The sequence below is a fragment of the Esox lucius genome, chromosome 15, assembly GCF_011004845.1.
Source record: "Esox lucius isolate fEsoLuc1 chromosome 15, fEsoLuc1.pri, whole genome shotgun sequence".
Lineage (NCBI taxonomy): Eukaryota > Metazoa > Chordata > Actinopteri > Esociformes > Esocidae > Esox > Esox lucius.
This window is the reverse complement of record NC_047583.1, coordinates 10,365,904-10,383,133: the sequence shown is the minus strand read 5'-3', so window position 1 is coordinate 10,383,133 and position 17,230 is coordinate 10,365,904. Positions and strand designations below refer to the sequence as shown.

Sequence of the window (17,230 nt, the reverse complement as noted above, 5' to 3'; positions counted from 1 at the left end):
CGGGTTTTTAAACCACCAATTTGCTAACCTACCTTGTTGCTCCACGAGCTGTGGTGACTTCATTGTGGAAGTTCATCTGAATATGGTAATACAATCTGAACGGCGACATCCTGTGTGCCTTTTGTAAAGTCTGGTGAGTTGGCTTGGCCTCCTGGTACCCAGATGGTTGGCAACCATCCACTCCTTTGGACGGCTGCCATCCATAAGAGTGGGGCAGCTTATCCACATCAAAGTCCATTGACTTCAAGTGATAAGAACCTAGAGGAGCCATCCTTCACTCTCTGGCATCCGAAGTCTGGTTTAGGTCATGGCTGCGCTGAAAGACACAGGCTATTTCAATGTCTTCAAATGATTTGAAGTGTCAATTTACATCCATGATGGATTTTAAGTTTGCAAATTTAAACAGGTTTCTTTTTAACTTTTCAGTATTGCAATGAGGTACACTGCATATTCTAAGAAACACCTGGATGGGTTTTTAGGATGAAGTTACCAAAGTCAGATGCAACTGGTTGTATAAAATTTGTATTAAAATGTTGTGATTTCTCACTTGAAGACAACATCCGGACACACTGCCTTGCCATTACTGTCACTATAAATACTGCTCATTAGATTACAGCTCTTATTTTACCCACGTTTAAGATTAAGCTGGCAGAGACAGAGAGCGAGCAAGGGATGACAAAGCTCATCACAAAGCCAATTTCCTTCTGTGGGATTAAACCAAGTGGAACGTCAGTGAGCTGGCACACACCACTCTAATCTGGTATTAGGGATGATGACCAGTGAGGACAGGAGACTTCCTGCTGTGTTTGCTAACACAGTCTGGGTTCTGAAGAGTTAAGGTGTCAGGAATCTTATATTGAAGTATGCACTGCATCATTCAGATTGAGAGTGTCTCTGTTACTACATATCCCATCCCCAGAGCTAGGTGGAATAACACCAGATGTATTTGCCAAAGTCAAAGAGGTCAGTAAAATGTCCCCTCCATCCACCACCACTCCCATGAAGAATGTGAAATAATGCAAAATCAACGTTACACAACCACCGGAACCAGGAAATGTATGATCAGTACTTATGTCAGAAAACAACAGTGTGATTTTTTTCAAGGAGGGCAGTACAGATCAGCAAAATCTAATCCCATAATCCTTTGCCACTCTCGCCAAGCCAGTTGCATGTGTCTGCCAAGGTAGATGTTATTAGCAGGACAAGATTAGCTGTGCTATTCCTATCTGTTAGTTGTGCACCTGGCTTGTAGGTCGCTACAAATGGCTCTAATCCACTCAGCGGATGTGCTAATTGGCCGAGCTGGCATTAAAGAGTGACAAACAGTCCCTTCAACTCACGACCGAGGCTGAGACACTCATGAACACATTTTTAATGGACTGGCTAATGGTTTTACAAAGAAACATCACGCAGTGGTCCTCTTGTGCTCAATGTGATGAAACTGTCTTTGTGGGAATGACACAAAACTCAATGCTCCTAGGTCACCTCTAATGGAACTAGAACATCTGTATACATTTGAATAAATAATTTATGATGAAAATGTTGGATGAAATGGGCTTGTGAGGGATTTCCAGGATAAATAAATTGTGCAGCATTTTGTCTCATATCCAGCTTTTGTTTTCTATTGTTGTTGGTGTTATAGATTTTCATTTTAATCGTCTGTTATATATATGTATACTAACCATGTTTGTTCTATGTATATTAGAAATTAAATAAACTTTTTTGAAACTAATTGAATAATGTATTCTTTTTGGAATCATTTAGACTACATGAATGGTAATTGCAAATAGGATGGCATTTTTGTGTACCAAGAACAGTGGGAGTGAGGAAGGGATGCTACATGCTGGGTCCCTGGGTATGTTCAGACACGGTCCTAAATGCTGGGTCCCTGGGTATGTTCAGACAGGGTCCTAAATGCTGGGTCCCTGGGTATGTTCAGACACGGTCCTAAATGCTGGGTCCCTGGGTATGTTCAGACAGGGTCCTAAATGCTGGGTCCCTGGGTATGTTCAGACACGGTCCTAAATGCTGGGTCCCTGGGTATGTTCAGACAGGGTTAAACATGCTGGGTCCCTGGATTTATCTGCAGAGTCCTGCATGCTGTAACACATCAGTCTTATCTACAAATATTCACTTTGGCTTCGCTACATGAACCTGCAAGGACGTGAGGGTTGAATGAAATTTTGGCTAATGGAGCCCAGTTAAACTTCTTGCAAAGAAGCCCATGATGATATAAGTCACTACCAAGAATACCACAAGGTTAAAACACATGCATATTGATATTCCTGCTTTTTGTTTGCTGTAAAGGTCATGGCTCTTTGGCTTAAGATGACTTGGGCATGAAAACAATACGAATAACATTTAGCTTTTCTTCTCTGTTATCTGTGGTCCAGAAAGCAAATGTATTGCTGTGGTATCCAGTAGCCTCTCCATCATCATCCATATAGATACCGTCATTTGTCTTAAACCCAAAAGGTCAGAATATGGTTTTGCACCATTGTAAATTGCAAATTGTTTCAACTCAGTTTTACAAGAGAAATGCACTGAGTCATTAATTATTTTTAGAGGAGGTTCCCTGTGGGTGACAGTACCGACAAGTGTCCATTCTTAATCCACATTGAGCAGGGACATCTTCATTTATGTTCTATATAAATATTTACATTTTGCAATCATGTAATATTTATTATAAACAATTGAATTTAGAATAACGATTGTCACCTAATTCCAAAGTTGACCTTTCCCAAAATACTCCAAGTACGCTTCACTATTTGCATGTTCTATTATACCCATATTGATATTGTATTTCAACACTGACTCTTGTATCTCACATGTTTTAGTTAGGTATATATAATGTGTTAATAGTATCAACATTTAAAAGTTTTAGAACTATCAGGAATTAGGTTCCATTTTGATACTGGTTCTGTTAAAATGTTTTCAGTCCTACAAGTCCCAGACCAACTGTACGGGGACATGCTTGAGCATTGGATTAATCAAAAGGTTATATGCTTTACATAATACCTGAAATCACTGGATCAAGTGTCAGATAGTACAGTGGTTAGTTTAGGACCAGTAGGTTAACTGGCAGGTTTTCATCTCAATGTGACATATTTTGCTATTCTGTTGTGCCTCTGACCAAGCCAAATAACCCTAATTGCTCATGTAACACAGAATGAGTGGTAAAGAATTCAAATTAAGTGATGAAATCTGGATGAAAACTTTGGCCTATTCTCTCAGATGTGTTTTCCTTGATTATTTTCAACTTTTTGTGGAGAAAGTCAAAGCGGACGAACCCATGGTTTTCTCATCCAATGAGACGAGAAGAGGTGCGATTTTTTACGAAAGACACATTTCATTTCGAAATTTGTCAGCCATTGTAAAGCGCAACGATGACCCCTAGTGACCACGGCCGAGAACTGAGATTATCAGAGCAGAATGAATCAAAGTTATATAAAGTTCACAACTACAGGCTTAGAGATCCAATCCGTTATTTTGTATTAAATCACTTTATCACATGACTTATTGGTGCAATTAATGAGAGAAATAGCAGCTTGTTGGGCTAGGCCGACTCACAACACCGTGAATAAGCGGTGTTGTTTTACTTTCCTCCATCCAGAATTTCGTGGTGAGCAACCTCCGCCAGCCAGACCAAATAGACTAAGAACAATCAAATCAAATCGCCTACAGGCTACAGCGGAAGGAAAGTAAGGAGGACAAGCGGATTTATATATTTTCAGTTTAAGGAAAAGAAAGGGATTAAGAAAACAAATATTATTGGACTTAAAGGGTGATTGGCATACAGTCTTTTCGGTGAGTAAGAAGCTTGACACATGCGCCATACTTGGAAAAGAAAAGACATGAGAATCAACTTTCTGATTTCTTTGAAATGGGTTTTGTGTTTCCACTACATGTACACTCTTCCTGTGTTGAATGCTATAGTTGATGGTAATATAATGACAAATGATTTGTCATTTGTCCTGTACATTTAGTGGAGGTTGCGGTTCTGTAACTCGGCAATCCAACTTCAGATACAATGTGGATCATAATTCAAGACATCTGTTTATTTAGAACAATGTAAGCTACTTAAAACATCGCAGTCTATCATTTGTTATCTCAAATAATAGATAAGTTGTGTACCATTTGCTAAATCATTGACACGATTTCGTACACCAAGTAAAAGTGACCAACTTAAAATGTTAACTGCGTTACAGTTAATTACCCGAGTCAATTAAATTAGTTCATTAGACCCTATTTATGTATAAGTATATGTGTAGTAATTAGTCATTATCTGGAGTGACCACCATATCCTTGCAAATAATTAAATTATAAATAAAATGTGATGCAAATTATGCAAGAACACATCACATGGATTTGATCAGGCTTTAAATGTGCCCTTTGAGGGGGATGTTGTCTCAGCCCCCCGCCCCGCCACTGTCCTGATATTGGGGGAAACTGGATCAGACGGACACTTCTACCAAAGCATCCTAAACATTCTTAATGGCTGGTATGGCTGGTGAGTGTGATGCTGCTGGAGCATGCCATCCATGGTGGGCATTTGACCTCTGAGGTTGGTTGCAATGCCAAACTGCGGTCAGGTTAAAACTGGTGAAGATGACAGGTACGTAATATGACAACTTCCCAGAGACGGTTTCTGAAGGTTTGTGCAGAAATGACATAGTTGTGCATGGGCTGCCTGAGTGGCAGCTGGAGAAATCCGGATGTGGAGGTCCTGGGCTGGAGTGGTTCCTCATCTGTAGCTGTGAGGCTGGACATACTGCCAAATTCTCTAAAACAATGTTGGGGGAGGCTTATTGTAGACAAAATGAACATTCAGTCCTCTCGTCAAAAGCTCTGGTGGGAATTCCTGCAGTCTGCGTCCTCCCTCAAAACTTGGTACTTCTGAGGCAGTGTGACGCCACACAAGGTGCACCTGGGAAATGATTGTACGGTATAATCTTGAAATGTCACACATCTAGGCAAAGGAGAAAACATTAGCTTTTTGTAAATATGGATAATGTATCACATCTTATTTTAGTTCCTGAAACTTGGGATGTTGTTTGTAATTTTGTTCTACCTATTAGCAAACCTCAATGTGGGAATGGCTTTCAAAAGAGGTTGCTGCTTGGGTAGTTGAATGTGTTTCAGAATGTTAAACTTACCTGAAATTGACAACACCATGTCTCTTACTGATTGGTCAATGATGAATGTTCTACTTCCAGTTGCAGGATTTTTTTGAAATGCTTAATTATGAAATTGTTTTGCTACTTCAAGTATTCTTATTTTTAGGCCACCACAGGCTCTTTCATACTTCACTGACTGATTCAGACAGGTGTGTCATCATGAAATGACCTACCTTAAATGTATAGGAAAAAACTACCAAACTACAGCTAGTTTGGCCCACTAAAAGTAGTCACTTGGAAAGTACTGTACTATTTTACCTTACAGTACAAAGCAAACATTTTTTAAACCAATAAACACACATAGCTTTAGGTTTTTTGTGTTTCGGGAACTTCCGAAACTGATCATCACACTCTTCTGCTTGGGTAAGTTACATTTTAAAGTAGACTGGTATGTGATGGGTCTTGGTAGTTAGCCTTTCAATATAATCTTTAAGGACTCATTAGCCTGTACTCTGAGTAATCCAATGTCTGTTACCAGCAAGAGGCCTAAACTCTCAATACTCACTTATCAAGCCTACTGCCACTCTCAAAGCACCTTTAAACAAAAATATCTGACCTTTAAATTCTATGCTTTCCTAAGGTGCTTTCAAAAACAACTAATAAAAAAAAAAACAAGGTCTCACTGGGAATGTCTCTTCAAGTCTTCAATCTCAGAATTGCAAGTTCGGAACTCTGCCAGCATTCTAGATTTCAGGTTGTTCCACCTGAAGCTTGCTGACGTAGGTGTTCATGTTCTTTAGGAGTTCCCAGTTTCCTTGATAGCACCACAGACCTCTTGTCTACTTTGGTATGTGTGCTTGACTGCTGCCTCCCCTTCTCATAGAAGTTGCTTAACCTGTCCCAGATTGTGCTTTTGTTGTAGGTGTGGTTGCAATGCAAGCAATTAGCATCTTGAAATATGCATATTGACAGAGGAATAATTATTCTGATGTGCTGCCATTAATAAAAGACATTCTTGGGTGCACTTCACCCAAACTGCGCCAAAAGGCAGAGACTGGCTGCCAAACTGTCACCAAAGGTCACGTGAGGAGCACTTAATGTTTTCAGACACTACACTATCCCTGCTAAACCAAAGACTGACCAAAAGTGACCATTTTAATTCTGGTCTGTACACCGAGTGGTGGGCTTACTTTCTCTCTCACGGCACATGATGCCTAACATGTGTCTTCTCCAGTAGCGCTCTGATCAATCTGCCGTTAGAGCCATCAAAGGCATTCCGGTGACCGCCGTAAAGTTGAATGTGACGTGATTGTCAGAGCCATATTGGAGGTGGTTAATCATACTGAATGTTCTGTTGCAGTTGTCCTTTGCAGCCTCGGGCCCTCAGAAGTCTGCCCTCGTTCCTTCTGAGTCATGGGTAGCTTCTCCAGTAAGGACAGCCATGGAACCACAGGTACCCTCAAGCCATACCATGACACACGCACATATGCAGTACATGCACACGCCGACATTTGCCTGTCAACTCTCCTGCTGTGCCGACCGGCTCTCTCTCTGAAGTCGCCATTGCCTTTTCCTCCGGAGGACAAGGCAACCTAATGTACACCCCTCAGGTTTTAGACCGCGGCTGAGGGACTGCAAGGGAGCCGAGGGAGGATGGACGGAGACAGATGTGATTAGAGGAAGGGAATGACAGAAGAGCAGAAAGAGGAGGAGATTGGGGAACACAAAGGGAGTCTGTGTAGGCCATGGCAATGGGGTAGGAGTCTTGGCTTGGTTCCTGTGTGTGTCCTCCTCGGTGGTCATTCTCCTCCCGTCCCCCTGTCCTCCTGCGATTCGTCAGGCTCTGCTGCCATAGTTGTGATGAATCGGCAGAATTCCTCAGTACAAGGGCAGCGGATTGACCATGGCAAGGCTAATGCTGCCAGACTGACACGCACGCACGCACGCGCGCGCGCACTCACACAGTCTTGGAACAGGTGAACAGAATGCAGTGGAAGAAGTGGGGAGTTGCGGCAAGTCGCCAAGGACGGATGTTTACCTGATCATGATGCATTACTTTCCAAAACGTGATTTGTTGATCCCTATCGGGATGACACCCGTAAAGCCCGCAGAACATCTGTTCCAGCCAAGGACACCGCGGGGCTTGAGCTCAGTGGTGCTGTAGATCAGCAGCACTGTGTGGAGAAATGGGAGACCTGCAATGACAGCCTGGTTATTGTGGATGTTGACGTTGTGGTTTAGTCACCCTGACAGTTATGCATGCCGTCACACTCTCTAACCATAAGTCTGTCACTTATGCATTGTGGCTCTTTTTTCCTCTCCAGGACCTAACCTGGATTTGTATCACACCCCCCCCACGTCTCCGGTGTCCTCCACCCTGCCTGCTCACACTCTGTTCACCCCCTCTACACCAGCCCAGCCGGACGCCCCCTCCCAATCCCCAACGCCCTGCCCAACACTTTCTATAGCCCCAGCCCAATCCCCAACGCCCATCCCAAAACTTACTATAGCCCCAGCCCAATCCCCAGGGCCCGTCCCAACACCTACTACAGCCCCAGCCCAATCCCCAGGGCCCGTCCCAACATCTACTACAGCCCCAGCCCAATCCCCAGGGCCCGTCCCAACACCTACTACAGCCCCAGCCCAATCCCCAGGGCCCGTCCCAACATCTACTACAGCCCCAGCCCATTCCCCAGTGCCCGTCCCAACCCCCCATCCAGCCCATTCCCCAGTGCCCGTCCCAACCCTCCATCCAGCCCCAGCCCAATCCCCAGTGCCCGTCCCAACCCCCCATCCAGCCCATTCCCCAGTGCCCGTCCCAACCCTCCATCCAGCCCCAGCCCAATCCCCAGTGCCTGTCCCAACCCCCCTTCCAGGCCCAGCCCAATCCCCTGTGCGTGTCCCAACCCCCAACCCAGCCTCAGTCCCAACCTCAGCTCCAGCTCTCGTTGTGGGAAGACCACTGCCCGTCAGCCCTGGTTCGTCTCTGGTGGATCCTGGATTTATCTCCTCGCATGGCAGGACAGGAAATGATGTAGCAGCGATACAAGGCCGGGTTGCAATGGGGAATAATGGAGGCCCCTCCAGCTCTACTCCCAAGACAGCTGGACCCCAGGGGAGGAGCGGAACGATCAGCCCCGCCAAGGGTCCTTCATCCCTGGGAAGCCCCATATACTTGACCGATCAGGTCAGCCTCTCGGAGCAGAGCTGCAAGGAGAAGGACAGTGGGCTTTGCCGGTCCATGCTGGAGGGGCATGTGGCTGCTGACAGCCGGCAGAATGAGATGGAAAGGCTGGTCGACGAGTGTAGAACAGCACTGGGTCTCAGCCCTAGTCAGTATGCAGCACTGAGCAATGCTGGTAAGAACACATCAGACCATACATAGACAAAAACAGCCCCTCTTTGTAGCAAAAAAAAAAAAAAAAAGAATCCCCAGTTGTCGTCACATGTATGAAATGCATGATCTCATAGCACTGAATCATGTGAATAACTGCTAAGAAATCTTTCTCTCCTCACACGATGAATCTCGTTCTCTACCCCCCACCCGTCTCCTCTGTCAGATGTGCTGAAGCGTCTGCTGGTGGAGCGCCAGGAGTTGACCTCTGAGGTCCAGAGTCTGAGGGAGACCACTGAGGTGACCCACCCAAACACCTCCTGCTAACACCTCCAGCTAGCACCCCCTGGTCAACATTAAACTGCCCTCAGACAAACAGATTCACACACCGTACCTCGTCAACTTTAGCCTGATCCTGGGTTTTGACTGTGGTTTTAGCCAGCTCTTATGAATATCCTTGTCATGCCACGCAATGTGTTTGGCATTAAAACAAAGGAACGCTGCAAAGAAGAGTTGGCCAAAGCACAAACACAGTCCGGTGTTGAGCGGGAGTGTTATAAATCCAATGTAACAAAGGCAATTTTGTAGTTTTAGGTGTTGGTACTATTCTGTATTTAGCATTTTGTTTTAGTTCTTGGAGAGGTTTCTTGGAGAGACGTAGACATGAAATGACACACTCCATAAGGCAGAGGTCTTGGCTTGAGTTCTCCCGTTGTAACCTCCCAGCTCAGGGGATAGCAAAAGAGACATTTTCACCTAGAACTGGATCTGAACATGGGCCCCTGGGAGTCCTGCTAATAGGCTTATTCCTATCCTAGACCAATCCTGAGAGGCCCAAGAGGAAATGCTCATCTTGATCCACACAAACACTACACATTCCTGTCTGCCTCGCCCTGAGCGCCATCTGAAGTTCCTGTGTTGAGATGGCGTGTAGGAGTTAAAATCTTGGTAGTGTTAGAGTCCTAAGAGATTCCAATTCAGATTTCATTTTTTTTTTCTGGTAATTTCCTGTCATAGGCCCACTCCAAACCATGACCCAACCTTATGAGAATTCTACCCTGGGGCTCCCAGCTTCCACTGATCTACCACAGATTGGGGCAGCTGGAACCCAACCTCTGTCTTTCTGTCTCTCTCTCCCTTTCTTGTTTTATCTCAGTCCCTTTGGAGGCCTGGACACGGTAGACTGAACTGAAGAAGGCCAGGAGAGACCGGTTCTGAGAGAACCTCTAACACTACGTATGAGATGTTGTGTGACTAGGCGTCTCTGTTGCATGTCGCATTTACGTTAATGTTACCCCAGGACAAATGGGAGGTGTGCAAACTTCTGGGCAATCACAGTATGGGAAATTAAGCAAAACAAAAGAAGCAATAAATAATGTATAATGTGTGCGACCTGTCAAAAGTCTTTGTCAAAGCCGGCCCCCTCGAAAATATCCAAATGCATGCAATCCATGCAGAAATGGCGACCATGCGACCACTTTCAGGTGGAAGTATACAGAAGTATCTGTTCTTTATTGTTTTTGGTGAGGCTTTCATAGATTGGGGAGAACCTTGTGTGTAGTAAGGGGTTCTGCATTCGGCTGTTGAAAAGGGAACAATTTGTTTTGCTTAGTGGCATGAGGGGGAAAAAGTCAGATTGTGTGTGTTAGGAGCGAGGAAGAGAAATAGAGATATGAACTGAGTGCTTCACACTGAGTGACCTGTGTTTGCATGCCTGTTTATGTCTGTGTGCGTGTTTGTGTGTGCGCATGGGTGTGAGAGAGACGGAAAGAGCGAATGGACACTGACACATTAGTGTTCTTGGCAGAGGTTTGGCTGTGGGACCCCCCCCCCCCCCCCACACACACACACACACTCACACGTTGCCTCTATCTGGACATCTGAGGGTTCAGCACTCCTCTTTTTCCTTCCCTCAGCAACAGACCTCCAAAACAATGACCTCACAACTGTTTCTCCTTCCTTATTTCACCTCCTCCCTGTCTCACCCCTCATTCCTGTCCTTGACCGGTCCATCCACCCGTCTCACCCTGTCTGTTCGTTCCAGCCTCCCAGTCTCACCCCTCATTCCTGTCCTTGACCGGTCCATCCACCCGTCTCACCCTGTCTGTTCGTTCCAGCCTCCCCGTCTCTCTACACTGTGCTTGTGTGTCTGATTGGGTGGGTCCTGCTGTTCTAAGGGTTTAGTATAACTCAGATCAGCTCTGGGATCAGTTCCTGCTGGACAGTGCTGCACGTTTCCAGGAATAAACTCTTTTTTTTTTTTTTTTTTTTGGCTCTGAAAACTCTCTGTGCAAAAGTTGAATGTGTTTACATACCAAATGAAGGTTGTGTCAAATTTGCAATGCAGAGTAAATGGAGGCTTGCAGGAAGGTAGCGATACCATCCGTGTGCGGGCGTGCCTGTGTGCTTGTCAGGTGGCTTTTGGTGTGGGTGGGTAGGGAGGGTGGGTGGGTAGAAACACTGTTCTTTTTTTTTCTCTATATTGTGTGGTGTGTTTGAGCGGATGTGTGAATCCCCAGGCCTTGTATGGACTGCTATGGAGGATCTGAGCCAGGCTCTTAATTAGAATCAGAATACATGTATATGGGAATCGGTTGTTTTACACACCCCAGTGGAAGAGGCACAGCAATACAATGGGTTCTCCCAAGTACACGTTATAAGGACTCTGGGTGTGGATGTCAACTGAGGCCTGACGAGAGATCTCTCACAGTCTTTATTTTCTGGAATCTCCCTTCCTTTCAGCAGGTAACGCCAATTGAGAAACAGTTGCATAATGGTTGCAAGACATCACTAAGTTACATATACACACAGTAAAAAAAACAACAACACTTCAATGGAAAAGACCGGAAATGTCATAAATGACACCATAAGAGATACAGATTCACATATACAAATCTCTTTCTGTTTCTGCCTTTGTTTGCACAGTCTCTCCGGGAATGTTGAGCTTATTCCAAATGTGTATCTTAAGGATCACACGTGTTATCTTCAAATGAGGAGTGTCCCGTCCTGTTTGCCTAGTCGGTTACTTGAGCAGCAGTACAGACAGGATGCAGAACATACTAATGGATGCGATGATTTACAGTAATGGTTTTCACTCGTTCCTGTTCTCCCACCTGCAGTAATGACTTACATCATGTGTGATAATAAAAGCAGTTTGTCTGCTCTGGTAACCTGACCAGGACTTAAGGCTCAGTGTGAGACTGTGTGAAGGAATGTGTGTATTGTTTGTGGGCTATTTATTGTGTCACTTTTTGGCTGAGAACGGACAAAGATGGGAGGTCTGTCTTCTAGAAGGGTTGGAAGGGAATTCTGTGTGTGTGCGTGTGTGCGTGCGTGCGTGCGCACGTGTGTGTGTGTGTGTGTGTGTGTGTGCGCGTGTTTCCAATGATGACATAATTGGCCCCAGCTGTGGTTTCTTGAGTCATTGGTCAGGAGGAGGAAATGAGTTGGCTCTAGTTTCTCCTCCCATTCGCTCCTCCACATCTCCATCCTTTCTTCATTTAATGACCAAACAACGTAGCTCCTCCACTCCTGCCGACTCGTGTGAAAAGACAGGTCACATTGCAGTACTCCGGAGCAGGGCATGTTATTTGCCTTGTTTCTAACAGGATAGTCAATGCTTTTTGATGGTCCATTCAGCCTTTTGCCATTGTGTCATTAACCTTTTGACAAAGCAACTCTGTGAACCTCAGTTCTATCTGTCTGGCCAAAGCTAGTGTGCTTTCTCCCAGTGTAACACATTCATCTTAAAGTTGTGTTCTTACGTGGCCTCCTCACCAACATGGCTACTCAATGTTGAAAACGCAATATGTGAAGAAAGCATGAACCTGACGTTGGTGCAGTTCTTACGTATTTTGGTTAGGGGAGGAGGCTGCTTGAAGCTACTGAGATGTGATGATGTGATGCAGTTTGTTTTCAGTAAGACGCAGTATTGGTGTCATGACATTTACTCTTTCTCCTAAGTCTATAACAAGATGCATTGCTGGGGTTGGATTTCCTCTCCCTGTGTGTGTTTTCTTTGAAATTGAGCAATAGTCTCAGTGAATTACAAACCAGTGAGTAAGAACTGTAAACAATCATTTCCATATTAGTGGGTCTGAAACTGTATACCTGGGTACCAGGTCCCCATGTGGCTCGTCTGGAGCCGGCTCATCTCTGCTTCTTATCCTGTGTAACTGATCTCTGAAGGCCTGTTTATGTTGCACATCCACCTAGAAGTTATGTGGTTATTTTACATCAAATTGGGAAGTTTGTTAAGAGCATGATTAACTTGTTTCAGTCAAGCATTAATAAATGTTATTCAGCCTCTTGGTTGTTGTCCCACAACACTTAAATTATGAAATCACAAAGAGAACTCAGACACCACTGGCAACGTTTTGAACTTATTTACAAAATGACACTGATTGGTCAGTATGTGGCACTGAAGGAAATGTGATGCATTTTAGCACAAGAAAATCTACCTAGACCGCTGCAATAATGGATGTTTCATAACTAGAATTTTGTGAACAACGTTTGTTAAGCATATTGCAAATACTGTCCAGACTCAACATATATGAGAATACCCACATTTGAGAGAACATCTTGGCGCACATGCCCAGGATATATGGCCCACTGACCCACGCAACCACCAACACCAATGATATGATTATGTTTAGAGTTGGGTGAATAGTGCGTCTTGACTTAGTCATCTGGCATTTACAAAATTACTCTAATTGACCCAGAGGGGCCTCATTTTCAATTGTTGTTATTTGTGTGTCAATCAAATTTAATATTACATTTATTATGCAGGCAGAGAGAGGGGAGTGGCGGCAGTTCCAGGCTGACCTGCAGGTGGCAGTAGCGGTGGCCGATCGGCTGAGGGCAGAGGCAGAGGAAGAACTGAGTGTGCTCAGAGTGGCACAGAAGGATACTGAGCATGAGTTGGCGGCGGCCCAGCAGAGACAAAAAGAGACTGATGAGCAGCTGGTTGCCCTGAGAGGAGAGCTGAGGGAGTGCAGACAGAAGCTGGCCCACCTCAGCCAGAACCAGGGGGAAGGACAGGCCCAACCTCAAGACAAGAACCAGAGGCAGGAAAATATCCGGAGCAAAGACCGTGCTAGTGGGCAGACCGACGCCCCTGATTCCCAGGACGGGACACATCGAGGCAGGGAGAGAGGGATCAGAAGAGAGGGCAGAGGAAGAGAACATGAAGAGACAGAGAAGAGAACCTGGGGAGAAGAGATTAAGAATGTGGTTGGGGAAGATGCTTCGACTGACACCAAGGGCGTGACAAACAGGTACTTGAGGAATGTGACCAATGAGGAGAGAAGTGGAGCGGAGGGGTGTGGCGTGAGAGAGACGCGGAGGGCAGTCACACAGGAGAGGTCTCGGTGAGTAACATGACAACCAATATGTGTGACTTCAACTATAGGTGGGCTTAGCTCCGTGTCCAGCCTAAATGCATTTAATAAGGGGCAAAGTCTTATATAGCTGGATATTCTAACAACATAATGGTCCAGATTGGTTTCGGAACTGCTTGGGACTTTCAGTAATAAACCGTGTCATGATCCAGAGAACGGTCTGGAGGGTAAAGTGGTCAACGATTGGCCACTGTTGTCATGTGTCTAACCCCGTATGCAACAGATGGATACTTTCTGCTCAACGTGTGAGTTTAAGTCCATCAAGTAATATCAAAGAACGTGATTTCACAGAAGCCTCTCCAGACTGCCGGTGTCTTCAGACTCCTCTGCTATACAGAATGGAACATTACAGTCCACTACTGCCACAAAAGCTGGATCTGCAAACAAGGTGAGACCATTAAGCATTTGGGTCCTCACTGTTTGTGTGTACCTTAGCACTGGAAATACTGTAGCGCAGTTTATCTTCGAGTAGGGGGCATACAGACAGATTTTGGTGTCTTCTAATGTAGTAAGCAAATAATGGTATTTGTATTAATCTGTTTATCTAAAGATAAAATAGGATGTATGATCTGTGGTAAGAGTATGAATTTTCTTTATTTACGATTTTTTTCCTAACTACCAGAGTCAAACCATAGGTAGACGAGTGGTGGAACACCATGACAGCTGGTCCAGCACTCACACAGGTGCGTTTGTTGTATGTGAGGAAACGTTTCCATCTGAGCATATGTTTGCATTTGTTCTTATTCCATAAACCAGTCGAGCAGTGTGCTTGTGAATATATGCACTTCATTTGCTCCCGTGGCCGACGCCATGCGCAAGTGATGTCTTTTTTTATTTTTTATTGTGTGTTGCAGAGAAACCGGAGGAGGTCTTGAACCAGTGCAACTCCTCCCTGACCGACTCGCTCCCTAACCCGGCTCCTAAGACCAGGTCTCTGGATGGCCTGAGCCTGCTGCTCCGTCGCCATGGAGGCTCCAAGAGGAACTCGCTGCTGCGTTGGTGTCAGAGTCGCACACAGGGTTACAAGGTGCTGTAACAGGGCTGTGCGCACGCACCCACACATTACTGCTGTTTGTCCTCACAAGGATGGTAGCTGTATCAAATCAGGGGGTGAGGACAGTTCTTGGGGTTAAGGTTGAGGGCTAGTTTAAAAGGTTAAGGTCAGGGAAATCTGGATTTTTAACTGGGATACGTTTCAGTCCCCAAAAATCCCAGCGAGTGGCGTACAAAAGCTCTGTTTTGTTTACAGCCTCACCGTGTGGAGGTGCTGTCTGTGACCAAGGTCTCCTCGTCACGTAGACCCTGTAGAGAGATATTCAGGGTCATTTTCGAGTGTCCTAAACGGGGACAGTGAACGGACGCGTCGACTCATGACTGTTCTAATGTGAATGTGGAACATTCCCTATGAGATGGAATCTGCTTACTGTCTCTTCCACGGCTCCCGCTCCCTTCTTCTGTTGACAGAATATTGACATCACTAACTTCAGCAGTAGTTGGGCCGATGGTCTGGCCTTCTGTGCCGTCTACCACACCTACCTCCCCTCACATATCCCTTACAGTACGCTTGGCCCCGACAGCAAGGTGAGGAACACACACCCACCCGATGTATTGTACACACACCTGTCAAACCTGTCGCTGATTTGTTTTTGTTCATAGAGGGAGAACCTCAGCCTGGCATTTAAGACTGGAGAGAATGTTGGAATCCCAACATCACTGGTGAGTCTTAGATGATAACCTAAGATGGGAGGGAAGGTTTGGAAGCCTTCCTGCTGTGTCACTTTTGGTGTGTTTTTATATTCGACGGTGTTTGTGAGTGAGATGCTGTAGTATTGAAGTTCTCTGTATTTCACAGACTGTGGAGGAGATGCTGAGGCCTGGAGGACCAGACTGGCAAAGGGTTCTGGGATATGTGGAGAGTGTGTACCGTCACTTTGAGATGTAAGGCCCGATGACCGTGTGTGTGGATGGTTCACCGCTGATTGAAGACTGTAGAGTGCCAATCTTACTCTTCCACTAGCTGTGAGGGTCAGTATTGGCCTTATAGACAAAATGTGACTTAAACAGAACAACAGAGCCCCTTCTGGTCAAGAGTGCATGCAGAGCTTGTCTGCTGTAAACGTGTCCACACTGTGGCAGTGACTGACAGTCGCTGTTTTTCGGCTCTTTATGACCTAACTTGCCTTTCTCTCCAAAGTTTTTCCCTCAGGACCATCTAAAGCTGGTGGTTTGTGTGCAGTGCCTTTAAAAATGTTCAGGTTTTCTGTTTTTAGCACTCTGTACATATGCACTTTTTATAAGCACTTTGATAGTTGTTATTTAAAAGGAATGGATGCAGTCTCGCTCTAGGAATTAGCTGGTGCCCGTATGTAACTGAAATGTGAACACTGACTATGTTGCCAAAGATAAATAAGAATAAATAAAATTGTCAATAAAAAGCTATGTTGTCTGTTAGTTCTGTACAGTGAATGAGCTGCTTTAATTGAGTGCTGTGACTAGGGAAATCAGAGATGAGGCCTTGTTTCTATAGCCTTTGTCTCCATCTACTGAGAGGTACAGTACACTACAAAACACCATGTCTATCTCATAGCTTTCTATCTCAGCATGTCTATCTCATAGCTTTCTATTGACTTGGGATAAAATAAGTGCAGGAACTGCAAAATCGCACATTAGACCATGTTCATCAAAATATTTGTCCTAAATAAGGCTTGCTCTTTTGCCTATAAAACGAACCCGAATCGTGCGAGACGACCAAAAACTTTGCCTGACCTGGAAGCATTTTGCCAAGACGAATGGGCAGCCATACCACCTAAAAGGATTCGGGGCCTCATAGACAACTGATACAAAAGACTGCAGGCTGTCATTAATGCTAAAGGGGGAAATACACAGTATTAAGAACTAAGGGTATGCAGACTTTTGAACAGGGGTCAGTAAAAAAAATTCTATGTTTTGTTTTATGATTGTGCCATTCTGTTATGACCTACAACTGAATGTGAATCCCATAAGAAATAAAAGACATGTGTTTTGCCTGCTCACTCCTGTTTTCTTTACAAATGGTGAGCATAGCTATGTGCACAATAGAACCTCATATGTACTGTAGAATATGATGGATCTTTGATGGTATGGTGCTGGATATTATTTTAATAAAATAAATGTAAAAAAAACTTTGGTTCCAAGTGATAAATTGAATTGTGTGATAAAATATTGAATGAAATTCTTCCAGGTTGTTCATAAGTCTCTAAAATATATCAATCTTAACCGTTACTTTATGCGGCCCAGTCATTTAATAAGTCTGGCGTCACATAATGAAGTTTAGTATTAGAGGCACTTCTTTCATTGTAGTCTGATGCGGTGGAATGACTTTCCTTCTGAATAGTGTCCTT

General features: G+C 44.7%; 2 protein-coding genes across 2 annotated transcripts; both read left to right on the top strand.

Annotated features, from left to right (window-relative positions):
- Positions 1-3,425: 3,425 nt before the first annotated feature.
- LOC117595607 (vegetative cell wall protein gp1-like) lies at positions 3,426-8,155 on the top strand. Its single transcript, XM_034297427.1, has 4 exons — positions 3,426-3,807; positions 6,478-6,570; positions 7,442-7,890; positions 7,994-8,155. Exons 2-4 carry the CDS (start codon positions 6,531-6,533, stop codon positions 8,153-8,155), a joined length of 651 nt encoding a protein of 216 aa, XP_034153318.1. The 5' UTR covers positions 3,426-3,807; positions 6,478-6,530.
- On the top strand, positions 7,959-16,667 carry si:ch211-195o20.7 (cytospin-A). The gene is made up of 9 exons (XM_034297206.1): positions 7,959-8,476; positions 8,678-8,751; positions 13,240-13,820; positions 14,142-14,238; positions 14,473-14,533; positions 14,705-14,877; positions 15,315-15,431; positions 15,507-15,566; positions 15,703-16,667. Exons 1-9 carry the CDS (start codon positions 8,179-8,181, stop codon positions 15,790-15,792), a joined length of 1,551 nt encoding a protein of 516 aa, XP_034153097.1. The 5' UTR covers positions 7,959-8,178; the 3' UTR covers positions 15,793-16,667.
- The last annotated feature ends 563 nt before the right edge of the window (positions 16,668-17,230 follow it).